We start from the raw sequence: 22,999 nt of genomic DNA on the forward strand, positions 1-22,999 counted from the left end.
CTATTGTAGAGTCATAACGATATACAGCACGGAAACAGACTCTTCGATCCAACTTGTCCAGGCTGACCAGATACCCTAACTAAATCTAGTCCCATTTGCCAGCATTTGGCCCAAAATCCCTCTAAAGCCTTCCTATTCATATACCCATTCAGATGCCTTTAAAATGTTGTAATTGTACCACCCTCCACCACTTCCTTTGGCAGCTCATTCCATATATATAAAACACACTTTGCACAAAAAAAAGTTGCCCCAAGGTCCCTTTTAAATCTTTCCCCTCTCACCTTAAATCTCTAGTTTTGCACTTCCCTACCTGGGGAAAAGACTTTGTCTATTTACCATATCCATGCCCCTCATGATTTTATAAATCTTTATAAAGTTGTTTGTGTGTCTGTTTTCTGATTGTGTATTTTGAATGTTGTGTGTATTTTGAATGTTTGTGTTTGTCTGTGTGATTTTTAAATGTTTGTTTGTGTGTTTTGTATCGGTGGGGCACTCCACTCCGGGTTTTTCTTCTCTCTGCCTCTCCTCCCCCTGCTTGTTATGACTCCTGTCTAACGGGAGGCACTCGGCGTTGCTGAGCCGCCGACTGGAGGCTGTGCCTAGTGGCGGACAGTGAGTCGCAGGCCTCGGACTACCCCCGTCTGCCGTTTACCCCATAGGCCGGCTGTCCGCCTCTCGCACCTTTCCCGGCCAGGCCCGCGCCATGCAGGCTGCCCTCTTCCCCTCCGACAGCGAAGGCGACGACACGGGCGCCCGGGCGCTGCTGGCTCTCAAGTCGGCGCCGTGCAGCCCGAGCCGGCTGAGCGCTCAGCTCAAGAGCGGCGCCGTGCGCTGGGAGCTGGGCCTCGACCCGCAGGCCCCGCCCGACGCCGCTATCGCCAAGCTCGAGGGCCGGGATTTCGAGTACCTGATGCGGCAGGAGTCGGTGACCATCGGCCGCAACTCGAGCCAGGGCCCCGTGGACGTGAACATGGGCCACTCGAGCTTCATCTCCCGCCGGCACCTGCAGATCACCTTCCAGGAGCCGCACTTCTACCTGAAGTGTCTGGGCAAGAACGGCGTCTTCGTGGACGGAGTCTTCCAGAGGAGGGGAGCTCCGCCGCTGCCGCTACCCCGACAGTGAGTAGACTGCAAAGATAAATAAAAAAACAAACAAAACGCAAACACAGCTTCTCTTATTTCCTCCCCGGTAAGAAGGGAAAAAAATAAATTGAGGCCTACACCGGGTTGGGAGTGGAAGCCGAAGCCGGGCTTGGTCTCTGCGTCAGCCGGCTACTCGACAACTCCAGGGCGGAGACTTCCACCTGGCGACTAGGCCCCAAGTAGGTAATGTAAACACAGCCAGTAGACAGCGTGTCAGAGCCAAGTTGGGAGAAGGGGGGAGGAGGCAATCCTGCGATTAGGAAGAGAAATCCACACATGGAGCTCAACGAAAATTCATGTCGCACTTGGCCATGACTTCATTGTGTTCATTGTCGGGCTCCTGATTTGATTTGTTTTTGTTAGAGCACTGAATAGAAACTAACTTGCTTCTGAAAAGACGGGCTAGAGGCAGGAGGCATCTAAATACTACTTAAATCCTTTGATGAGCCACAGCATGCAAGCCAAGTGCTGGAAAATGGGCTTAGAATATCTCCGTATGCATTATATTGAATATAAAATGCTGTAAAATCTTTTGGCTCTAGCAGTCATGATTTGGACATGCTGATGTTGTACTGGAGTGTACAAAGTTAAAAAATCTGATGAAAGCACCTGATGAAGGAGCAGCGCTATGAAAGCTAGTGTTTCCAATTAAACCTGTTGGACTATAACCTGGTGTTGTGATTTTTTAACTTGGCTCTAGCAGGTCTTCTTATGGCTCTTCCCTCTTCAAAGGCAACAGGGTGTACATACACATTGTGTGATTTATTCCACGAGATTTTCAGGAAATGCAGCGCGGTGGTCAAATGAATTGTTTAGTAAATCTCGATTTGCATGTATACTAGTGAGAACGAAGTGGTAGCTTGTTTTTAGAATTGTTATTAGAGCATTTTAAGCGTAAATGTATTAGTATTTGTATGTTTTAAGTGCTGACTTTTGAGTGTGTGTCCATGTTGAATGAAACTCATAGGTTTAAATAAAAGATGCAGTTTCACCCCTCAAAAAAAAATCCATGGAAGAAGAGAATCATTGCATTTATGTAATGTCTTCCATGATCTCAGGACATTTTAAAATATGAACTACTTTTGACATAGTCCATTGTGCTGCCAATTTGGATACAGCAACAAGATAAGAACAACCACTAAGTACAGTTTATTTGACTTTGTTTGGGGTCTGGTAAATATTGTTTAGCACACTGGGAAAGTTTCCAAACTCATAGATTTGTTCCATAGAAGTATTTTCTGCCCAACTGACAGGTGAGACAGTACAACAACAATTCTTTAATTCTACTGGGCCAAATTGACAGAAGAGCAAGAATAGACTAATGCTAAATGAATTGATAGGAAATGCTAGTAAGAAATAATTTATTCTTAGAAATCCAGTTCCTTGTAATAAAAACAAATTGTTTAGAAACACACTTTCTGATGAGTTGGCAAACTGTAATCCAATGCATTTTATTTGTTGCTGACAGGAAGTGTAATTCGAATGACCTGTACTAATTGAAGCACCATCCAGTAAAATTGGGTTTTTTTAATGAAGAAGCAGTTTCTTTCAATTATGATTTTCATCTGCGAGAGTGATATTACAACTGAATGAGCCACTTCAAATGACACTATATTTTACCCTCATCTTTAAAAAAAACTGTTTGGAGGATTTTTGAGAATTTGCAATGCCACTAGGAAAGATTACTTGTCTGAGAGTTGATTTGTAAAATAGGTGTAAACTTTATCAGAGACTTGACTTGCGTTTGTTGGTATCCTCCTCTCATTTGAAGGCTGCGAATGGTTTCCATTTGCAGGAGAAGTGAAATATTTCGGAAAATACTTTATTTCTTAGAATTTGAATAAGGGACTTTCCCTTTCAGTCTTCATTGCATTTGATGTGTATTGACTAGTTGTCATCTCGCAATAAAGAAGGTGTTGGAATTTCTCCCCATACTTGTATATAATTTCTGCAAGCCACTCATTTGTGTTTATTGGTATTTTTACAGTTTGGATAATGAAAATTTCCTGCTTATATGTAATAACTGAACATACACCAATTTTTGCAGGTTGCAGTATGATTTTGAGAAACGTCGACATTTTTTTATGATTTCAATTCCCATGTGCTGCCTTTTTATTTCATATCTGATTCTTTGCACGTGCATCTCTTGTATTTATGGAAATTGGCAGGTAACCTTCTGTTAGCCTGCAAGTACTGCTGTTCTAGGATGGGCCTTTAAGAGTATCCTGATAATGATCCTCTTTCTTAGCTGATTTTTTTTTCCCCCCTTTGTTTCCGATGGTTAGATATGTTTCTTCTCTTGGCAGTTCCTAGACTGCTGTAAGTAGGATGATGGTTTCTGGAAGAGAGATGAGATCACTATTTTGTAGTGTCAAGAGTTTAATATTCCAATGCTTGCTGTTGCTTGGATTACTGGGCCTATTTTTTTCTTTCAAAAAAACCTTTGTCGAAACTGTCCATTTAAATTTATATATCTCCATATTTTTCACATCCAATTATTGTTGCAGTTCTGCATTCTCATTCTTCTGTGCAGACCTTATCGTGCATCATTGTGTGGATTTGCAAAAAAAGGGGAATAACGAGGTTGTGGCAGCATGAGTATGATTGGCTTGCCTCAAATTTTGAATAGTTTGTAATGAAGATGGAAGGCTTTGGAACTGAAGATGGTTACTTCAGTGGTACTTGATGATGTATAACATAAAGGAATGGCCATCCCTATGTAGGAATCATACATTTTTGAGGAAGTTAGGGTACTGTAGAGCTACTTGTATTCACAAAGAAAAGTAAAGCACAAGAACAGGCCCTTGGATGTAGCTTTCTAAACTAAAAATCTTTTGCTGTCCACAGTCTGTATCCTTCTACTCGCTATCGATTCCTGTATCTATCAAGATGCCTCTTCTATCTGCTTTTACCATCTCCTCTGGCAGTGCATTCCAGGCATTTTCCACCCTCTGTGTGGAAAAAAAACAAAAACTTGCATCTTACATCTCCTTTAAACTTTGCTGACACAGTTCTCTGATAGTGGCAACACAAGTGGATAAGGTGGTCAAAGCAGCATATGGCATGCCCGCCTTCATCAGTTGAGACAGACAGTATTAAAATTGACAAAATATGTTTCAGCTACATAGAACTTTAGTTTGGCCACAAACTGTGGTGCTGGAAAAGTACAGCAGGTCAGGCTGCATCCAAGGAGCAGGAGAGTCGACATTTCATGTATAAGCACTTCATCCTGCTGTGGACTTGTATGCCTAGATCTGTCTTTGTTAATGCTTCTAAGAAAGCCTAAGAAAGGTTCTGTAATTTACTGTATACTTGCCTCCTGCATTTGACCTTCCAAAATGCATCACCTTGCATTTGCCCAGATTAAATTCCATCTACCATTTCTCTGCCCAAGTTCCCAGCCTGTCTACATCCTGCTGTGTCCCCTGGCAATGTAATGGATTAATGATTCATTTTGGAACTAAAGTTCCAAACTATTGCTTAACTCATTCACATAACACCATGTATTTTGCTGAGGTTCTTAGCCAGTTGAAGTCATGGGTCAACTCCTAGGGTTTGGTTACAGCCTGATGGTATTATAATTGCCTGGGTCTCTGGGTTAACAGTCCAATGTTCTGGGGACACCTAGCCAGTGTCACCCTTATCCCATGAATGAATTAAAAAAATTGAATAGAGGAATATGAGACTATCATCAATAGGTATTGTCAAACCACAGAGATGCAGGCCATTACAAGTACTATACTCTAGTTCTTTGCTATTGGAGAGGGACATATTTTCTTATGTAGTATATTTATGAAAATGACTAAAATGACTACTAAACAAAGACTTAAAATTTAATCAGCATTAATCCTCTTATGAAGGAAAATAAATTATGCTGACATGTATGTTACACCTACTTATGTCGTTGCTGCTAAGCCACTGGATGTGGGCATTTGCAGGAAAGGATAGATGCTTTGAAATTGTTGCATGGAGAGATTGGTGAACATGGAGTGGAAATTAGACTGTTCCCATTTTATAGGCCAAAGTGAGGACTACAGGTGCTGGCGATCAGAGTCTAGATTAGAGTGGTGCTGGAAAAGCACAGTAGATCAGGCAGCATCCGAGGAGCAGGAAATTCGATATTTCGGGTAAAAGCCCTTCATCAGGAATCCATCTTATGTTAGTCCTGTACAATTTTGGGTGAGCTGCAGTTTGTGAAAGAGTGAATCAAAAAGACTGGAAAGGAGCTTTGTTGTGATTGGGTCTATCCCCATGGGGATAACTTTAGATTGATTCATTGATTACTTCTACATTGTCTCTACATTTTCATTATATTAGTTGTGGTTTACGGATGGCCTAATGCCTTTCATTTCTTTTGTGAGCCATGTAGGTTTGTGTGAATGGAAACACAATGGGTCATTTATAGTATTTAAGTTAATGCTTCTGTTAGTTTGCATAAATCAAATTTTAGTCAACTTTGGTGTCTGATTTCAGGCTTTATCCACCCAGACAGGCAATAATGTCCTATTAAAACCTCTATATCTACAAAATTCAAACTGTGAAATGAATAAGTAAGTGTGCAAATGAGACAAGCTTTAAAATTTTGGAAGCAATAGCTTTTGGAGCGCTGCTCCTTCTTTATATGGTGCTGAAAGCTAGTGCTTTCAAATAAGTTCTTTGGACTGTAATCTGCTGTTGTGATTTTTAACTTTGTACACCCCAGTTCAAAACTGGCACCTCCAAAACTTTAAAATTTTGAATGCATTTGATCTTGTTGTCTGAAGTACTAGTATTCCAGTCAGGTAAGTATAGGAACTACTGGAAATGTACAGTAGCTCATGCAGAAGCTATGAAGAGAGAAACAGAGCTAATCTTTATGGTCACTGACCTTTCTTCTGAAATGAGAAATGTATTCCACGGAGACTTTAGCTCATTAAATTGTCATTTCAGATTTTCCCTCATTATGTTAACAGATATTTTGAGACTGGTAGATTGCAAACTTAAAGGAGATGGCACTTTTATTATTGTATTATTATAAGTCCTATTAACTTAATTCCAAGTAATTTGTGAAAATGTATTGTTGGCTTTCAAATGGAACAACTGTGTTCTGGTGAATGAATGTGTTGTATCATAACTGTGTTATCAGTGCTAATTGAAAATTTAATGATATTAGTACATGTACGTGTATCTCATGCTAGGAAGTAAAAGTAAATTCTTCCATGTCTCTCTCTGCATGGGATACAGTTGTATGTATGGTCAGTATAGATAATGCTGAAGTTTTAGTGAGGTTGATTAAGCATTTGGATTAGGATGAGTACTTTATAATGTGGAAATTGTCAAGTATGGAGTATTTTTCCAATTATATTCTATATTATGTCCGATTAAGTCACTTGAGCAAAGTGATTTTCTTGCTTCCTCTGTGTTTGTAATGTAACTGGAAGCAGCTCAAGGTTTTACAAGATGTCATATGCGTTTAAGAGTGTAGACAGTTTTTGAATGTGTCACCTACAAACCTAGTTTTGGGAATCTGCCACCATGGCCCTAATTTTATAACTATACCATTTAACTGGCAACAAATGATTTCTTAGTACGTTATCAGATGTTGAAATGAGGCTACTCTGTGATGCAGCGTGTTCATCAGATTGGCCACTTGCAGACCAGACACCATTTGGGTTGAAGTTTCAGTTTTGGTCCAGCGGGATTATGTTCACCAGAGTCCAAAGGTGATACAATGAAGCCATACTTAAGCATGTGAGCTAAGGTGACACTCCAATGTCTGTGAATGCTTTTGTATTAAATTATTACTGCTGGCATTTTGTGAAGTTTCATAGTTTTGTGGCATATTGTACCAAATGTATTTTATTATTTTCACAATTCAAAAATTGAATGTGAGCTGTCAATAATGGAGAAAAAATGGCATACAGATCATTAATTTCTTTTTACAATGCATGAAACATTTCCAAACTGAAATCACTTGATTTGAGCGCGTTGTTATGATAGGGTGTTGAAGCATTGTGTTTGTGTGTGGGCATCTTTGTTCTTATTGAGGTCACAGTGCAGTTGAATTTTGCATGTGGGTTATTTCTGTTTACGTTTAAAGCGAATTACTGACACATAAATGGAAACAAGGTTCTACAGATTTTCTCTCGCTTGCATACTTAAATACCAACGTGTAAATGTGAAACCCCAAAGGAAGGAGAGACTGTAGCAATGTTCTCAATGCCCGTTGAGTTCCTCTGGCTATCTCATTTGAAGCAAAATAATTCAGTTGGTAATATAGAAACAGAAGATGGATTTTCTGTCTTTCTGCTTGATTAGCGTTAATGTGTATACTTCGATGCCTGTCTTTTCTCCAGATTCTTTGAAATCCTTGTCTAACCAAACCCAATGATTTCCATCTTGAAAGTTTCAATTGACCTAGCATCAGTAGGTGTTTGGGGGAAGAATTCCAGATATTCATGGTGTTATTTTAGTACACCTCCATAATGCATCATTTTGTCCAATTAAGTCACTTGAGCAAAGTGATTTTCTTGCCTCCTTTGTGTTTGCAGTGTAACTGGAAACACCCCAAGGTTTTACAAGATTCATGTGCATTTAAGAATATAAACAGTTTTTGAATGTGTCACTTACAAACCTAGTTTTCGGAATCTGCCACCATTACCTTAATTTTATAACTGGCAACAGATTATTTTAGTTTGTTATGTTGTAATGAGGCTACTCCATGATGTAGCATGTTCATCAGATTGACCACTTGCAGATTAGACACCATTTGGGTTGAAGTTTCAGTTTTGATCCAGCGGAAATACTCTCATCAGAGTCAAAAGGTGTTACAGTGAAGCATGTGAGCTAGGGTGACACTCCAGTGTCTCCAAATGCTGTCTTACAGATGAAATATTAAACTTAAGTGTGATCCTGTGACACTATTTGAAGAGCAGGAGAGCTCCCCAGATTTAATAATTAATATTTATCTCTCCACCAATATTCTTAAAACATTTGACTCTGTCATTATTGCATTGCTGTTGTGAGGTCTTGGTTGTATGCAAATTTGCTGATTTGCTTTCCAAAAATACAACATTCACTGTCTCCAGAAAAGTACTCAATTGACTATGAAGTGCTGTGTGACATATGAGGTAATTCTAAAGCACCATATAAATGCAAATTCAGTTGTCTTTGATACTGATACTGATCTCAGCAGAAATGATGAAAAATGTGCTGTAATTGCTTTCAGAGTCTTGTGTTAAGGAAGGAAAAGTTGGTTAAAGATCCTCTTCCTAATTTATCCAGTTATCTGTCAAAACGTTGCAGATACTAAGAATTTTGTTTGGCTATGATGGCCTTTGTGCTTCAAGAGCAAATTTAATAAATGTCACTTCAGGCACAGGAGCATGGTTTTAGAGGCAATATGCTGTAGGCCAGGACTGGATTAAACACGACTTCATTGTGGTCAGATTCTCGGCTTGAATTTGAATTGCTTAATTCTTACTGTGTAAAACCATTTATAAATCATCTTGCACAGCGAGACTGGAGCAGCTTACATTACCAGTTATCTGAGTTGAGTGTGGTTCTGGAGAAACACAGCAGGTTAGGCAGCATCCAAGGAGTAGGAGAATTGACATTTCTGACAAGAACCCTTCATCAGGAATTTCTTCCCGTTATTTGAGTCCAGTCAGTTTGGGGTCAACGGTCATTCAGTTATAACGTATGTTTCGTTTCCGTGAATTTGCTGTAATGCGATTGACGAACTGGGGACACTGTTTCTAAAGTGTGGATTTTTAAAATGTATAGCTGAATGTGATTACATTGCCAACACTTTAAGTGCTGTTTCTGAAGTGCGATTTTGCTATAATGCAAAGTTGCAGAGGACGCAACCATCACGTTATAGAAGAACTACTTGTACTGCATAAAGCTTGGAGTTTGATTCTTCAGATCACACCTTTCCTGCTCTGTGTTTTAAATAAAATAGTGTTGACTGTGGTGTAATGCAGAACTATGATTTCTTGCACTGCTCAGTTTTAGCATTGGGCTTGCCTTGAAGTGAACAAAAATGATTTCTATTTATACAGTAGTCCTCCTGTACCCCAGGGGATATGTTCCTAAATCTACCGCTGAAGCCTGAAACTGCGGATAGGAGTGGTTTAAAATTGAAATTTACTTTCCCAGTAGCCTCCTGGTCCCTGGTTCCGGAAGGTCCCCTATAATATGTTTGGGCTGTGGTATACAGCAGGTAACTGAAACCACAGAAAACAATTCCACGGATATGGGGGTAGGGATCACCCTGTACAGGGGAACCTCGATTATCAGGCATTTGATTATCTGAATATTGGATTATCTGGCAAGGTCGCAAGGTCCCAATGCTTGGCAAAACTATGTTGTCCGGCATTCAATTATCCGGAATTTGATTTAAGTGAACGAAATACTGTCCGCCCGTGTCCTTCAGATAATCAAGGTTCCTCTGTGTACAGTTTGCATTTCTTCCTTTATTGTACCTTATTCTCTTTGATCACTTTCCCCATGTAGAATGGGGACATCTAAGATTGTATTCTTGTGGGGACAAAGAATTTCGCTTTTTTGTTTGCTGATGCCTTTTGTTTGGGTCAATTCAGCCTCTCTTTCAAACTTTTTGTTTTACTCGTAAACACATTACAATATGTTCTTGAGTTTGGCTGATCATCTCGCTAATCTGGAAGGAGGAAAGCCAAGCGACCTTTGAGATACTCAATGTGACCATCTTCAAGAAAGAAGATGATACCAAATGTGGTAACTACAGATGGGTTTCCCTGCTGTCTGGGGCAAGGTATGTCATTGTGAAAATACTTCTCCGTCACCCTCTTCCAATGGTTGAAGATCCCTTACCAGATTCACCACGCAGGTTTTTTTCTATCAAGAGGCACAGTGGATATGATCTTCACAGCAAGCCATGTCCAGAATAAGTGCAGAGTAGCAACAATCTTTAAAAATGGCCGCCTTTGACATCTGAGGCCTTCAGCTCTGTCAACCAAGATGGACTCTGGTATAGTTTTGGTTGCCTACAGAAATTTTATCACTGTCCACCATTCACAGTACATTCAAGCCATGATTCTCCTATTACACAAGTTTCTGAACAACCATGTTGAGCAGAGGAAATGCTTCTCGGAAGCTCTCAAAATCTCCCTGATAAAATGCAATATCCCCACTGACTTGTGGAAATCTCTAGCCCAAGATCACGCAAACTGGAGAAGAAGCATCTTGAGGGCATTTGTTTTGAATGTATCCAACAGGCCCAGATGGAGGACAGGCACAAACAGTGGAAGGAGTGGAGGAAAACCTGAGCATCCCACATACATACTCCTCTAAACACCACCAGCTCTGCCTGTGGCAGGGTTTGTGGGTCTAGTATTGCACAATTGGTCACCACTGGACACAACTCCAGTGTTTAAGGAAGTTACCCTTGAACCTCAGAGACTCTAAGGAGCAGACACATGAATGTGGAAGATCTGAAAATCGGAATACTAGCCAAGGAATTTGAATCGTGTCTATAGCTGAAATATTTTTGGTTGTAGCTCACAATTTCTCTGATTTTTGCATTGATAGATTGCTGCTGCCCATTCTTCAGAGATGTATAACAATTATTTAAAGCTTTACGTCACTAGAAATATTCATCTTGTATACCTTGTTGTGGTCATGTGGGTGTAAGATAAACATTTGGGAAGCCAGCTCTTAGTAAAACCCTTCCAAATCATGTAAAAACTTTGTTGGGTTGCAATTCCATATTTTTTTACATTAAAGCTGTAAGTTCAGAGAAAGTTAAATGTTTTCCGTTCACTATTGCTGTCTGACTTGTTTTTTTGTTGCTGAAGAAACAAAGATGCTAGTTTGAGGCAAGGAAACACTTTTTCCCTTTCTGCAGTCAGTGTCAGTATATCAAGCACTCTGCCTGTGTACATTTGCCACACCTAGCTCATATCAATGTCATAATTTTCCAGCTTTTAGGCCAGTAAGTCTGTAGCCTGGGAAGTTGCCAATCAGGGAGTCAAACATTGGGCAATTCTGTACTAACAGTCCATACTTGTCCTAAAAACTGGTTTGAAATTGCCCAAACCACTTAATATAGAATCCTTACAGCAAACATCTCAACAGTTTGGCTTGATTTAAACCCCACTGCCAGATTTACAAAACCAGTATAAATACTCTTGCACAATCTAGCCTCCCTGTCTCTTGCCTTTGTAGAAGAAAAAGGTGGAAAAATAATTAAATCTGAGTAGATTGTCAGTTTTTATTTTTGATTCCGAAAAAGCTTCTGTTTTCACCTACAGTCTCAGGATACAGCTTAGGCCATTTAGGTCTGAGATGAGGAAAGGTTTCTTGACTCAAAGGGTAATGACCTGTGGAATTCTGTACAATGAAAGGCTGTGGAGGCTAAGTCACTGAATATAAAAGAAAATTAATTAAATTTTTAGCTGTTAAGGGCATCAAGGCATTTGGGGAGAAAGTGGAAATACTGCATTGAATGAAGGATCAGCCATGGTCATATTTATGGTGGAGTAGACTCGAAGAGCTGAATGGCCTATTCCACCTCCTAAGTTTTATGTTTCTAAAGAAATTGAGCAAATAAATGATTTAAAGAAGGAATTTTGTCTCCTGGTGGGTTGTGAATCTGTGGAATTCTTTTATTGCAGAGGCTGTGTTAAGTCAAGGATTATCAGATTAGCCACCATCTCATTGAATGGTGGAGTGAACTCAATGGGCCAGATGGTCTACTTCTGTTCCTATGTCTTATGGTTCTATTGTCTTTAGAATTGCATTTATCGTAAATTATGTGTTCACGCCAAAATTACGTGCAAACATTTGTACAAATTGTATTTGAAGAAGGGAATGAGAGTTTCTGGGAAAAGGAATAGGTAGATACCAGTAAACTGTAGTAACCATCCATCAATTGATAATTTTCATATGACTGCACTAAGATTTTAAATTAGAATAATGTAAATATAAAATTACAGTTTAATTTTGTCTTTGATCAAGCCTTTCAATTCACATAATCCATAAAACAAATACCGTGGTTGCTGGAAATCTGAAAAATAAGCAAGTCTTTTGAAGAGTTACTGTGTGTTACAGTAATTCTTAATTTTCCGTGTTTATTACTTTATTCAAATTCTTTGCCTCTGCCTCTTTGCATCTCCAATTTCCTCTACCTTTTAGGACCTGTGTAAAATCCAAACAGTTAATTATTCTTCTTAATATCTCCCCCTTTGACTTGGCATTTTTCTTTTACTGCTTTATCCCTGTGAACTGCCTCGGGATGTGTTCCTACTTGTAGGTAATCATTTGACATGTTTTGAAATATTGAAATGCAATAAATCATTTGTATACTGATATTGATTGTGAACTGAAGGTAATCTACTTTTTGATATCTGTATTGGACAGCTTCAGTGATTAATATTGTTAAATTAAGAATGTTTTTACAGAACATGTTGAAGAAACAGTTAAACTTTATGCCTTTTTTAAAATTTTGATTTATTTTAAAAAAAAAACAGTAGATCATTGAATGCTCAAGTGGTGAATAATTGATGCTTTTGGCTGTGGGGTTGTTACTTGTGATATGGCCTGTGGTTACCCATCTATGGACAGAAAACCCATAGGAAATCATAAAATAAGTCATGCAGCAGGGTTTGTCAGCCATGAGCTTCAAAAATAGTTGCATTGTGTCTGAGTGAAAGGTAGTTTGTAAAATGAAAGTCGACAAGTGGTATCTGTTTAAAAAAAACTAATGTAATTGAATTGACCGTAGGTTTAAACTTTCTCTTATTAGAGAATAAGGGGATATTTGAACCAATGTAAAGGCTAGTAGAGACATGTTACTGAACTTCATAGATACAAATGACTAAATGACTATCTTGCAGAATGTGCGTTCTGAACTAAGATCACATCTGAACAAAGAGAATACTGTTCATAAGTAGAAGATATATATCTTTCCTCTGGGGGAAAAAAAATGTAGTTTCTAGAGCTTCACTAACCTCCACTATAATTTTCAGCACTAAACTAGGCATTATCAAAGGGTTCTTTCTTTTTGGATGAAGTGCTAAATTGAGTTGAGATCCATCTGTTGTGTGTGAAATGTCTGATGGTACTCTTTGGAGAAATGCAGGAAGTTTTCCCAGTGCCTTGGCCACTATTTCTTCCTCAACTAACATCATCACAAGGGGATTATTCATTTGTCATTTGGGAACCTGGCCCTGGCAGATAGGGAATTGCAGCAGCCAATGTGATAGCAGCCAAATTGATTTTCACTCCTGTGGTCTTCTCACCTAGTAAGTACAGCACGATACTAGAACTGATCTACAACATTCTGTTGATGCACATGAGCAAGGGCAATATTCCAGTCCTTTTTTAAAGGTAATAGAGAAATGGAGAGTTTGGCTTAAAACAAAATTATCACCTAATCCTCATGCATGGTTACCTTTTATTTATCACAAAGCTGTTGAGGCTGAGGAAGGATTGGATAGGGTTTGGTCAATGAAAAATGTCAAAACCAATTTTATTAGTCAAGAGTTACTAGAACAAGGCAAATAAGTTGATGAAGATGCAGTGAAAACAACCAATACTGGAGATCACAGCAGGTCAGACAGCATCCATGAGAGAGAGCAAGCGAATGTTTTGAGTCTACATGATTCTTAACAGAGCTGAGTGAAGTGTGGAAGGGACCGCATTTGTGTTATACTTTGATTGGTTGGGGGGGGGGGCGGGGGGGTGGTAGTGGGTGTAGGATGCTGGTGGAGAAAAGATGTTAATAGCTCAGATTAAGTGATCAGAGTGGGAGAACAATACTGTGTCTCCTGCAGATTTGAAAGGACCAATCGCCCCCCCCTTGGGATGGGGATGTGTAGGGGAGGATCTAATAACAAAATATAGCAAGTTCAAAGAAGGGAAGAAATGGATTGCAATTTGAAGGTGTTGAGCTCAATATTGAGTCCAGAATGCTGTAAAATGCCAAGTCTGCAGATAAGTTGTTGTTCCTCCAGTTTGCGCTGTGATTCACTGGAACACTGCAGCATGCCAAAGACAGACATGTGAGTATGTGAGCAGGACGCTGTGTTAAAATGACCCGCTATGGGATGGTCAGGGTCATGATTATGCACAGACCGCAAGTGTTCCTCAAAGCAGCCACCCAGTCTGCATTTGGTTTCTCCTATGTGGGCTAGACTGCATTGTATTCACTGCACCGGATAAACAAGATTGGAGGAGGTACAGGTGGAATGCTGCTCCACCTGGAAGACTGTTTCGGCCCTTGGATGATGAGCAGGGAGGAGGTGAAGGGGCAGTTGTTGTACCTTCTGTGGTTACATGGGAAGGTGTGTGGGGAGGTGTTTGATGTTGGTGCTTGTGGGAATGTATTAGGGTATCCTGGAGGGAACAATCCCTGCAAAATGCAGACAGAGGAGTGAAGGGAAGATGTGTTTCGTGGTGGCGTTTTGTTGGAGTTGTCTGAAATGGCACAGAATGATCCTTAGAATGCAGAGGCTGGTGGGATGAAAAGTGAGGACAAGGGGGACCTGATCACGGTGTTGAGTGATGGGAAGGGGCATAAGTGGAAGCACGGGCGATAGGTCAGATTGCAGTTGAGGGGCCTGTCAACCACAGTGGGTGGGAAACCGCAGACATGGAAGAAGTAAGCCATGTTAGCAGTGCTGATTAGGATGCTGGCATCTTCCAGACAGATGTGATATGAGCAAAGGAGCTGGAAGAATGGGATGGAATCCTTGCAGGACGTAGAGTGTGACTAGCTGTAGTGAATGTAGCTATGGAAGTCAGTAGCTTTGTACTGAATAGCAGTAGACAATTTATTCCCCGAAATGGAGACACAGAGGCACAAACTGTAGTGAAGGTAGCTATGGGACTGTGGCTGTGGCTTTGTAGTGGTTGTCCTTGGCATACTGCAGTGTTCCAGTGAATCACAGTGCAAACTGCAGGAACAACATCTCATCTTCAGACTACGCACTTTACAGCTTTCTTGGCTTAAAAATAAGTTTTTAACACCTTCAAATTGTGAACCACATCTTCCCTTTAGCTTGTGACATTCTGCTATCATGTCCTCTCTCGCCTCCCCCCATTCCAGGTGGATTGTCTATCCTTTCAAGTCTGGCAGGAGGCATACCTTTGTTCTGCCATTCTCCTATTTGGATCACTTAACCCCTCCCTCCCCAAAATTGCGGCATAAATGGTACACACACTCAGCTATGATAAAGAGTCATTTAGATGTGAAACATGGATGCTGTCTGACCTGCAGTGATCTTCATAATTGGTTGCTTTCAGTACAGATTCCAGCATCTGCAGTAATTTTTCTCCTACATTTTGAATTAAATTGCAGGTTTGGGAAAGATGTGATGACATTGCAGAGGATGCAGAAAAGATTCATGGAAACAATTTTGGGAATGAAGAATTTCAGTTACCTAGATTTGAAGCTTAACTTTTGTGAATGAGTTTTTGAGAATATTTTGATGGAGGTATTAAATCATGAACAGTGTGTGTTGTTAATAATGTTTCTTATTTGTGGAAGAATTGAGAACTAAAGGTTGGGGATTTAATGTAATTGGAAAAAGAAGCATTTTTGCGTGGTGACAAAGGGTCAGTTGGACTCGAAACGTCAGCTCTTTTCTCTCCTTACAAATGCTGCCAGACCTGCTGAGATTTTCCAGCATTTTCTCTTTTGATTAGTGTTTTATCTTCCCCCACCTGGGACTGCTGCAGTTGCCTTAATATGAACAGGTACACTTCAAATCTGTATCTCAACTATCCTGGCTTTTTGTAATAGTATTTGGATCTGAATTCAAAGAATATATTTGCATCTCTACACTTGTCTGCTCTGAAATGGCAATGTCCTTCTGGGAAATATCAAATTTTCTAGCAATGGATTACAAGTTGACAGCTTATAAATCAATGTAGGCTACTTACCTATTTCCATAGTGTGCATGTAAATTATTATAAAATTTTAAACAATTTGAGTGTTGAGTTGTCCTGCCTACAGCTAACTAAAGTGATTGATAATGAAATCCATTTGATCATTCCTGATTTGTTCTGGACATCAGATTTGTGTTCCATGTTCATGCCTTTCTCCTGTAATGCAATCAACAAAATCGAATGGAATACTTGATTTTTTTTTTGTCAGATTGTACGTTTAAGACATGCTGAAATATTTATCTCAAAGATAAAGGTCCTAGACTTTTTTTTTCCCCCTGAGGGTATTAAGGTTAGGTATAGATTGACTGTCTTCTCAATCTCTCCCTTTAGGTTAAGCCACCATCAGTTGTCTCTGTCTTCCTAACGATAGAGCAACCCTGTGGTCCACTAGGACTATGGTGACCTACCCTTTATCAATATAAAGGAACAAATAATGAACCATACTGCTTAAAGGAAATTGTAACAGATTTTGGGGTTTGCACAGTGCACAATAATCAAATCCTCCTCTGTAGACTCTCCAGCAATACGTGTATAAACTAGACTTGTTATGTAATAGCTGTAGTTGTCATTGTGGGTATAGTATCTTTTTGAATATAGACTTTGGATTTCTAATTAAATCTGTTCTCCAATGCACATGATGTGGTGCAAGCTGCTGAAGTCAAAAAGCAAAATTTGTCATTGAGTGGCCTGCCTGTTGGCAGTAAATATGGGGTTTCCATGACAACATTTGATCAAATATTGCAAAATTATATCCTGAAGTTCATAATAAATTCTTTTTGTGGTCACCCTTTCTCTCGGGGCCAATCTGGTTGTGTTATGATGCCATCTATCATCATATTTGAGAGAATTTCCACTAGATTTTAATCAAAGTCTTACATTGCACATCAGATTTATGAGACTCTGATTATTTAGCTAAATGCAAAACTATTAGTGCACTTGCTGTCTTTTTTAAAATAAGTTCAAATTTGTTTAGTGTCACAGAATTTGAGATTTAAAATAAGAGTTGGATATTCAACTGTTTTCTTTGGGAAAGTCTGGCGATCCTTAAGTCAATGACTACCAGACTGCTATGACTCCTTGGCATCATGGTAGCCCACACACCTACCACCATACTTAAACAGCAGCTGATTAATCTAAAGGACCCAATACAAGTAACACCAAAATGAATGTCACTTACAAAATACGATGCAAGGATTGTAAGAAACGCTATATCAGACAGACAGACAGAAAACTAGCCATCATGATTCACAAACACCAACTAGCCACAAAAAGACATGACCCACTATCAATAGTATCCCTACATACAGATGAAGATGGACATCAGATCACCTGGGACAACAACTCCATCCTCAGACAGGCTAAACAGAGAAACGCACGGGAATTCCTAGAGGTCTGGCATTCAAACCGGAACTCCATCAATTTGGACCCCATTTACCAACCTCTGAGAGAAAGAGCCGGAAATGATATCTCCCATCTTAAGAGACCAAGACACACAAATAGAAAGCAGGAAAAAACGCCATTGCTTCACTGGAGGCTCACTGATTATGTTACCTAGCATAGTGTCAATACTTCTGAAAACAAACCTTCTAGCTCAGTGAGCAACTTACAACCTGAGTTATTAAGTATACTGAAAGCTATGATAGACAGATTTTTAATCAGTAAGGAAATCAAGGGGTATAGGGATAAAGCAGGAAAGTGGAATTGAGGGTGATTAGTTCAGCCATGATCTCGTTGAATGGCAGAACAGGTTTGATGGGCCAAAAAGTCTGTTTCTGCTTAAAATTTATGGTCTTGCGCTTCTTTGATATCCTTGCCTTTAAAAAAAAATCCATTGTTCTCAATCCTTAAAATATCAATTTCAGATTTTCAGTACCCTTTTTGCAGTACAAACTTTCCTGAGGGAATAGCTTGAATTGTGTGTTATAGTTTTCACAGTACAAGGCACGGTAGAAAATAGATTGGAAAGTTCTCTTTTTCATTTCATAGAAAATAAACCATTTTAGTGATTTCTAATCATACTTTGTGTTGCTAGAGTGGATTTTAGCCTACCTTCTCTTCAAGGAAGGAGAATGCAGCTGACCATGACTATGATGCCATAGCATATGAACATAAAATAAAAGGCTTGTCACGATCCACAGAACATTAGAAGTAGGCCATTTTGCTTCTTGATCATTGTGATCTTCAGCTTTATCTTTACTCCAGTCCATACACACTGGCACACTATTGTTTTTGTATGCAATCACTTATTGTGAGCAAAAGTCCGTTGCAGGTTGTGGGGTAGGGACACAACATCTACATGTGAGTGACTGGTGACACAAAGTCTAAGGGAAAGTCTACCAGAGATGTACAGTATTCATCACTGAGCACTTCTGCCTTTTCTGTACTGAAGTTTCAAATGCAGATTTAAAAGCTGCTTTTGTAAACTGTTTTGGATATGTTATGGGACTTGAACCTGGACTGTTTGGCCCAGTGGTAGGAACACTCCATACTGCTACAAGACCCTTTTAATGTGTAGAATTAATTATTGCCTTTTGAACCTAGGTTTTTGCTGTGTAGTTGGACTGTGAGAACCATTAATTCTGGTCTTGCTATGTCAGCAAGTAACTTCCTTTCAAATAAGGAAGATTTAGAGAACTTCTGAGTCTCACTTGTTAAACATGGAATAGCTACTAACTTACAGTCACACTGATCTTGCTGACAGTGTAATTCTGCAGTAAATTTAGTGTCTTCCTTCAAGCTGATTGTATCAAGTAATCATCTACACAGGTACTAAGATGAAATCCACATTTTTTTAAATTGGCAAAATATTGTAGCCTTTTATTATAGAATAAAGTGCTTTCAATAATTGTGCCATCCTTGACACACACTCCCTCTTTTATTTCAAGATAATATAGATGAATGGTCATGCAGTGGTAGAGTCCCTGCCTCTGGATCAGGAAGCCTGAGTTCTAATCTCACCTGCTCCAGCAGTGTGTCATAACATCGTTGAACAGGTTGATTCGAAAATAACTGCAAATGCAATATGATTCTACCCATTTCTGCTCCATATTAGTCTTCTGAACTACCATGGTGATATCCAACCATTTCCTATCAATCCTAGGATTATTTTACTTGCTGATATTAAAGTTGGTCCATGGCTTATCTTTTCCGTGAAAAATTATGTAGTGGTATTTGTGGTAGTTTACATTGATTTTTCCCTTATCCTCCTGTCTCCATTTAGCTTTATATTCAGCATTTATTATTTTCAGCAGTTTATTACCTTGCATATCTTTAAGGTCAGAGCCCATTCCTTATTTTTGAGGCTGCAAAGTCTGTAGTTTCTCCAATGATTTTTCATGACTTAACCCTGCCTGTCACAGCTAGGGTTGACTCTGTGGCTCCTCTTCACATTACCCCCCCCCAAAGGTTTTGTTATGTCTTGTGTCTTACTTGTTGATCAGAATTGGACACATTGCTTAAGTTGAGATCTAACCAGTTCTAGTGTAGCTTTATCCAACTTTTGCTGTACTTTTAGCATACAAATTATTTAACTTGCTTTATAATGAGGTCATGCATTTATGTGAAAATTAACTGCCTTTTAAAAATTCCTTCATGGGACAAGGCCAGTATTTGTTGGCCATCCCAAGTAGCTATAACTGGTTGGATTATAATTGGCCATTTCACGGGACAGTTGAGAGTCAATCACTGTCCTGTAAACTTGGAATCACATATAGACCAGACCAAAAAAAGTATGGCAGATTTCTTTCCTTATAGGGCAGGAGTGAATTAAATTAACTATTTTTACAATAATCTATAGTTTCATGGCCATTATTCCTGAGACTAGCTTTCAATTCCAGATTTTTCAAAATTAATTTCTTTATTAATTAACTGTATCTAAATTCTACCAATTGCCATGATGTGATTTGAAGCCATGACCCCAGAACACAAACCTGGGCATTTGGATTATTTATGTAGCGACATAACCACCCCACCACTATCTTCCCCATGTGTTTCTTACATTTTATCAATGACCAAATTTCAGAGGTATTTCATTGGCATTAAGGCACTTTGGTATGTCCTGAAGTAGTGAAAGGCACTTTGTATATGTGAGACTAACTTATTTGGCCACTAAAGCCCCCTTGATTTAAATCAATTTGTCTATTATTTTCTCTTTTTTTTTAGCATGTGGAAAAAAACCCAAATATTTGAAAATGTACTATGTGCAGATTGCTGTGATGTGTGTTTGCTGGCATGCAGCTGTACTGTTTTGTAACAGTAAAAGTTTATCCTGTTTGTCTTTATCATTCTTCAAGTGAGCGTTTGCAGTTGTCGTGATATGTTGAATGTGTAATATCTGCAGAATCCTTCTGATATGTAATGTGTAGTAGATTTGGAAATATGTAGCATTGTGCAATAAATTTGTAAAAGTTGCAGCATTTCTACAGAATTATCTAGATGCCGTTATCACATTGTGATCCTTATATGTGGTTGATGTAAAATTACCAAAACCACTTAATGTTGCATATGTCTTCTCTTGTGCACTTATATTTAACAATTTGTGGACATTGGGAAACCTCCTACTGCAACACTATGCTGAATGCATCATCCATGTAGCACATCCTTGCTCAAAGAGAACAATAGCTGTTTATTTTCTATGGCAAGTTGATTGTTCAATGTAGGTGATAATATTCTGTGCAAAGTTGGCAATTGCGTTGGAATGCATTAAACGTTTGAAATCATACATGTAATGATAAAATGAATTCAAATCTGCATGCCTTCACAATTACTTGATCACTTACTCATTCATACCTTATGCAATGAATTATTGGATACTATGAATGTGAATCTTCATGATGTGTTCACATCGAAGGAACTTTCACACCTCGTAATTTTTGTGTCCAGTACTTGGGAGTGTTTCAGTTGTGACATTGTCTGCTGTCCAACCTGTTGCTTTTCTTGATTGTGGGTAGATAGGTGATCTTGGGATCAGGGAATTGCTGATTATTGCTTTAAAACTGGTAGCTGGAAGTTCAAAGTGACTTAATTGTCTATTTTTCCTATGTGTTTTGACTTTTACTTGGTGCCTGTTTATGACATAGTAGAAATTGGGAATCAATTTGAAGGATGTCAATTGCATAAACCAATGTCTATAAATACACTTCTATTTATCCCCTGACCTAATCTATTAAGAGCTCTAGAATTACAAAAAACTTACAACCAATATTTACTCCGTTTTCTCTGAACATTTTGGCTGAACATTCACTGAACATTTTAAGGCATTGGTTTCCATGGAGCTATTTCACATGGCATTGGTATTAGGTTGTAAGTTAAAACCTTGAGTAACTTCACATACAATGCCATAAAAGGACCACATTAAAAATGCTCTTTTGCTGGAACTGGTATTTTCATAAAAGACTTGTTATATATTTTTTTCTTGTCAGAATGCTTCAAAGATTTAAACATAGTTGTATATTGCTTTTTCAAAGAATAATATTAATGTGTGTCACAGCCACAACCATTCTTGTGGTTAGCCAGTGCTTGTATTTACTTTACTAATTCTGCAAGTTTAGACGTTTGCCCAGCCCACAGATTTAACTGCCGACAATTATGCAGCGGTGGTTTAAAATGATGCTGTAAGTCTGTAGTCTTTTGAGTTTTGACATGCCCAAATCAAGCGCATATTTACCACCTTAACCTTTGTCCATTGCCAGTTCTCTTCATACCCTTGCTGAGAAATAAGGATTATCAGTGTGTCAGTGTACACTTTGTTTCAGAATATACTCCACACTGACAAACCAAGAACTGATTTTTGGCACTTTGTAGAGTTGATGAGGCTTTTCTTTTAAATACTGCGTTTTTGGTACCAAAGCAATGGTACATATTTCTAATGTGCTGATCTTTCTAAAAAAAAAAGACTATCTATATATGTTTGCATCTTTTCCATGAACTTTGTTGATTTCAGCTTTTGCCTTAGTTGCAACTCCAGTTTGATCTGAAAATGACCATTTTTGCCATTCAGTTATCACGTGATATTGTCCCAACCTAATTGGGATCCATTAGACTTAAAATAGGATTAGATTGTTATATATTAATTATGAACCAGATATTTTCATTGGAGGGTATTATTTTTAGGTTTAGGAATTGAGTTCTAACTGGAGAGAGGTGAGGGTATCTGGTTGAGAACCTGGTAAACACCTCTCTAAGCCAAAGGCAAATCAAACTAGCATAGGTTTAATTAACCCATGTTTATCTTATAGGTTCAGAGTTAATAGGGAAGAATATTCAGCAGTTGAACAATATATCCGTGATGAAGCCAGAAGATCTGAAGAAAAGATCATAAATTCTATTAACAAAATTTTGTCAGCTGGCTTATAAAGTAAAAGTTGGGTTGGAAGTAAAATAATTAATTTTCCATTTCTGTATGAGGACATCCCAAAGTATACCATTTCAAATTTAAAACTTGAAATCTTATGGTGTATGAATGTTGGTTAATTGAGGGATATTTGGTTAATGTTTAAAGAGAAATCCATTTTCAGCATTTGGCATAAACAAGGAAAAGGTGATCCTATGCTTGTGTGAAATTTCGATAGGATTCTACTTCAGTTTTGACTTCATGAGAATAAAGCAGCTTAAAGTTTTGCTGTAACTTACAGCTAGCGGAAGAAAATCTACAGTGGTGCTCAAAGAGTCTTGTAGCAGATAACAGTCACCAGAGTTAACTTGGAAAACTGTGGAAAAAAACAGTTAGGTATCTGCCAGCAATCCTAGTTAAAGGAGCTGAAGCAACCACAGCAGTGAGCTGTATAAAAGAAAAATGACAGTTATACCGCCAAAAGGCTATTGGAAGGGCCCCCATAACATTTTTCCTTAAAAGAAATCTGGAAGACTGAAGAGAGCTAATATGTATTTGGAAAGCTATGCTACACCTTTTTATTTTGGTCATTAGAGAATTATATGAATCTCAAAG

At 38.7% G+C, this 22,999-nt stretch overlaps 1 protein-coding gene across 3 annotated transcripts in view; it reads left to right on the forward strand.

The window, feature by feature from the left end:
* Positions 1–497: 497 nt before the first annotated feature.
* foxk1 (forkhead box K1) overlaps positions 498–22,999 on the forward strand; it is a 123,390-nt gene continuing 100,888 nt past the window's right edge. For 2 of the 3 annotated variants that reach the window (XM_043711909.1, XM_043711910.1), the window contains exon 1: positions 500–1,119. In XM_043711909.1, coding sequence (XP_043567844.1) covers positions 704–1,119 — 416 coding nt within the window. In that variant the 5' untranslated portion in view covers positions 500–703. Of the gene's footprint in view, positions 1,120–22,999 lie in introns of all 3 variants that reach the window. The other variant, XM_043711911.1, reaches the window with a different exon arrangement.

This window comes from Chiloscyllium plagiosum, chromosome 21 (genome assembly GCF_004010195.1).
Source record: "Chiloscyllium plagiosum isolate BGI_BamShark_2017 chromosome 21, ASM401019v2, whole genome shotgun sequence".
Lineage (NCBI taxonomy): Eukaryota > Metazoa > Chordata > Chondrichthyes > Orectolobiformes > Hemiscylliidae > Chiloscyllium > Chiloscyllium plagiosum.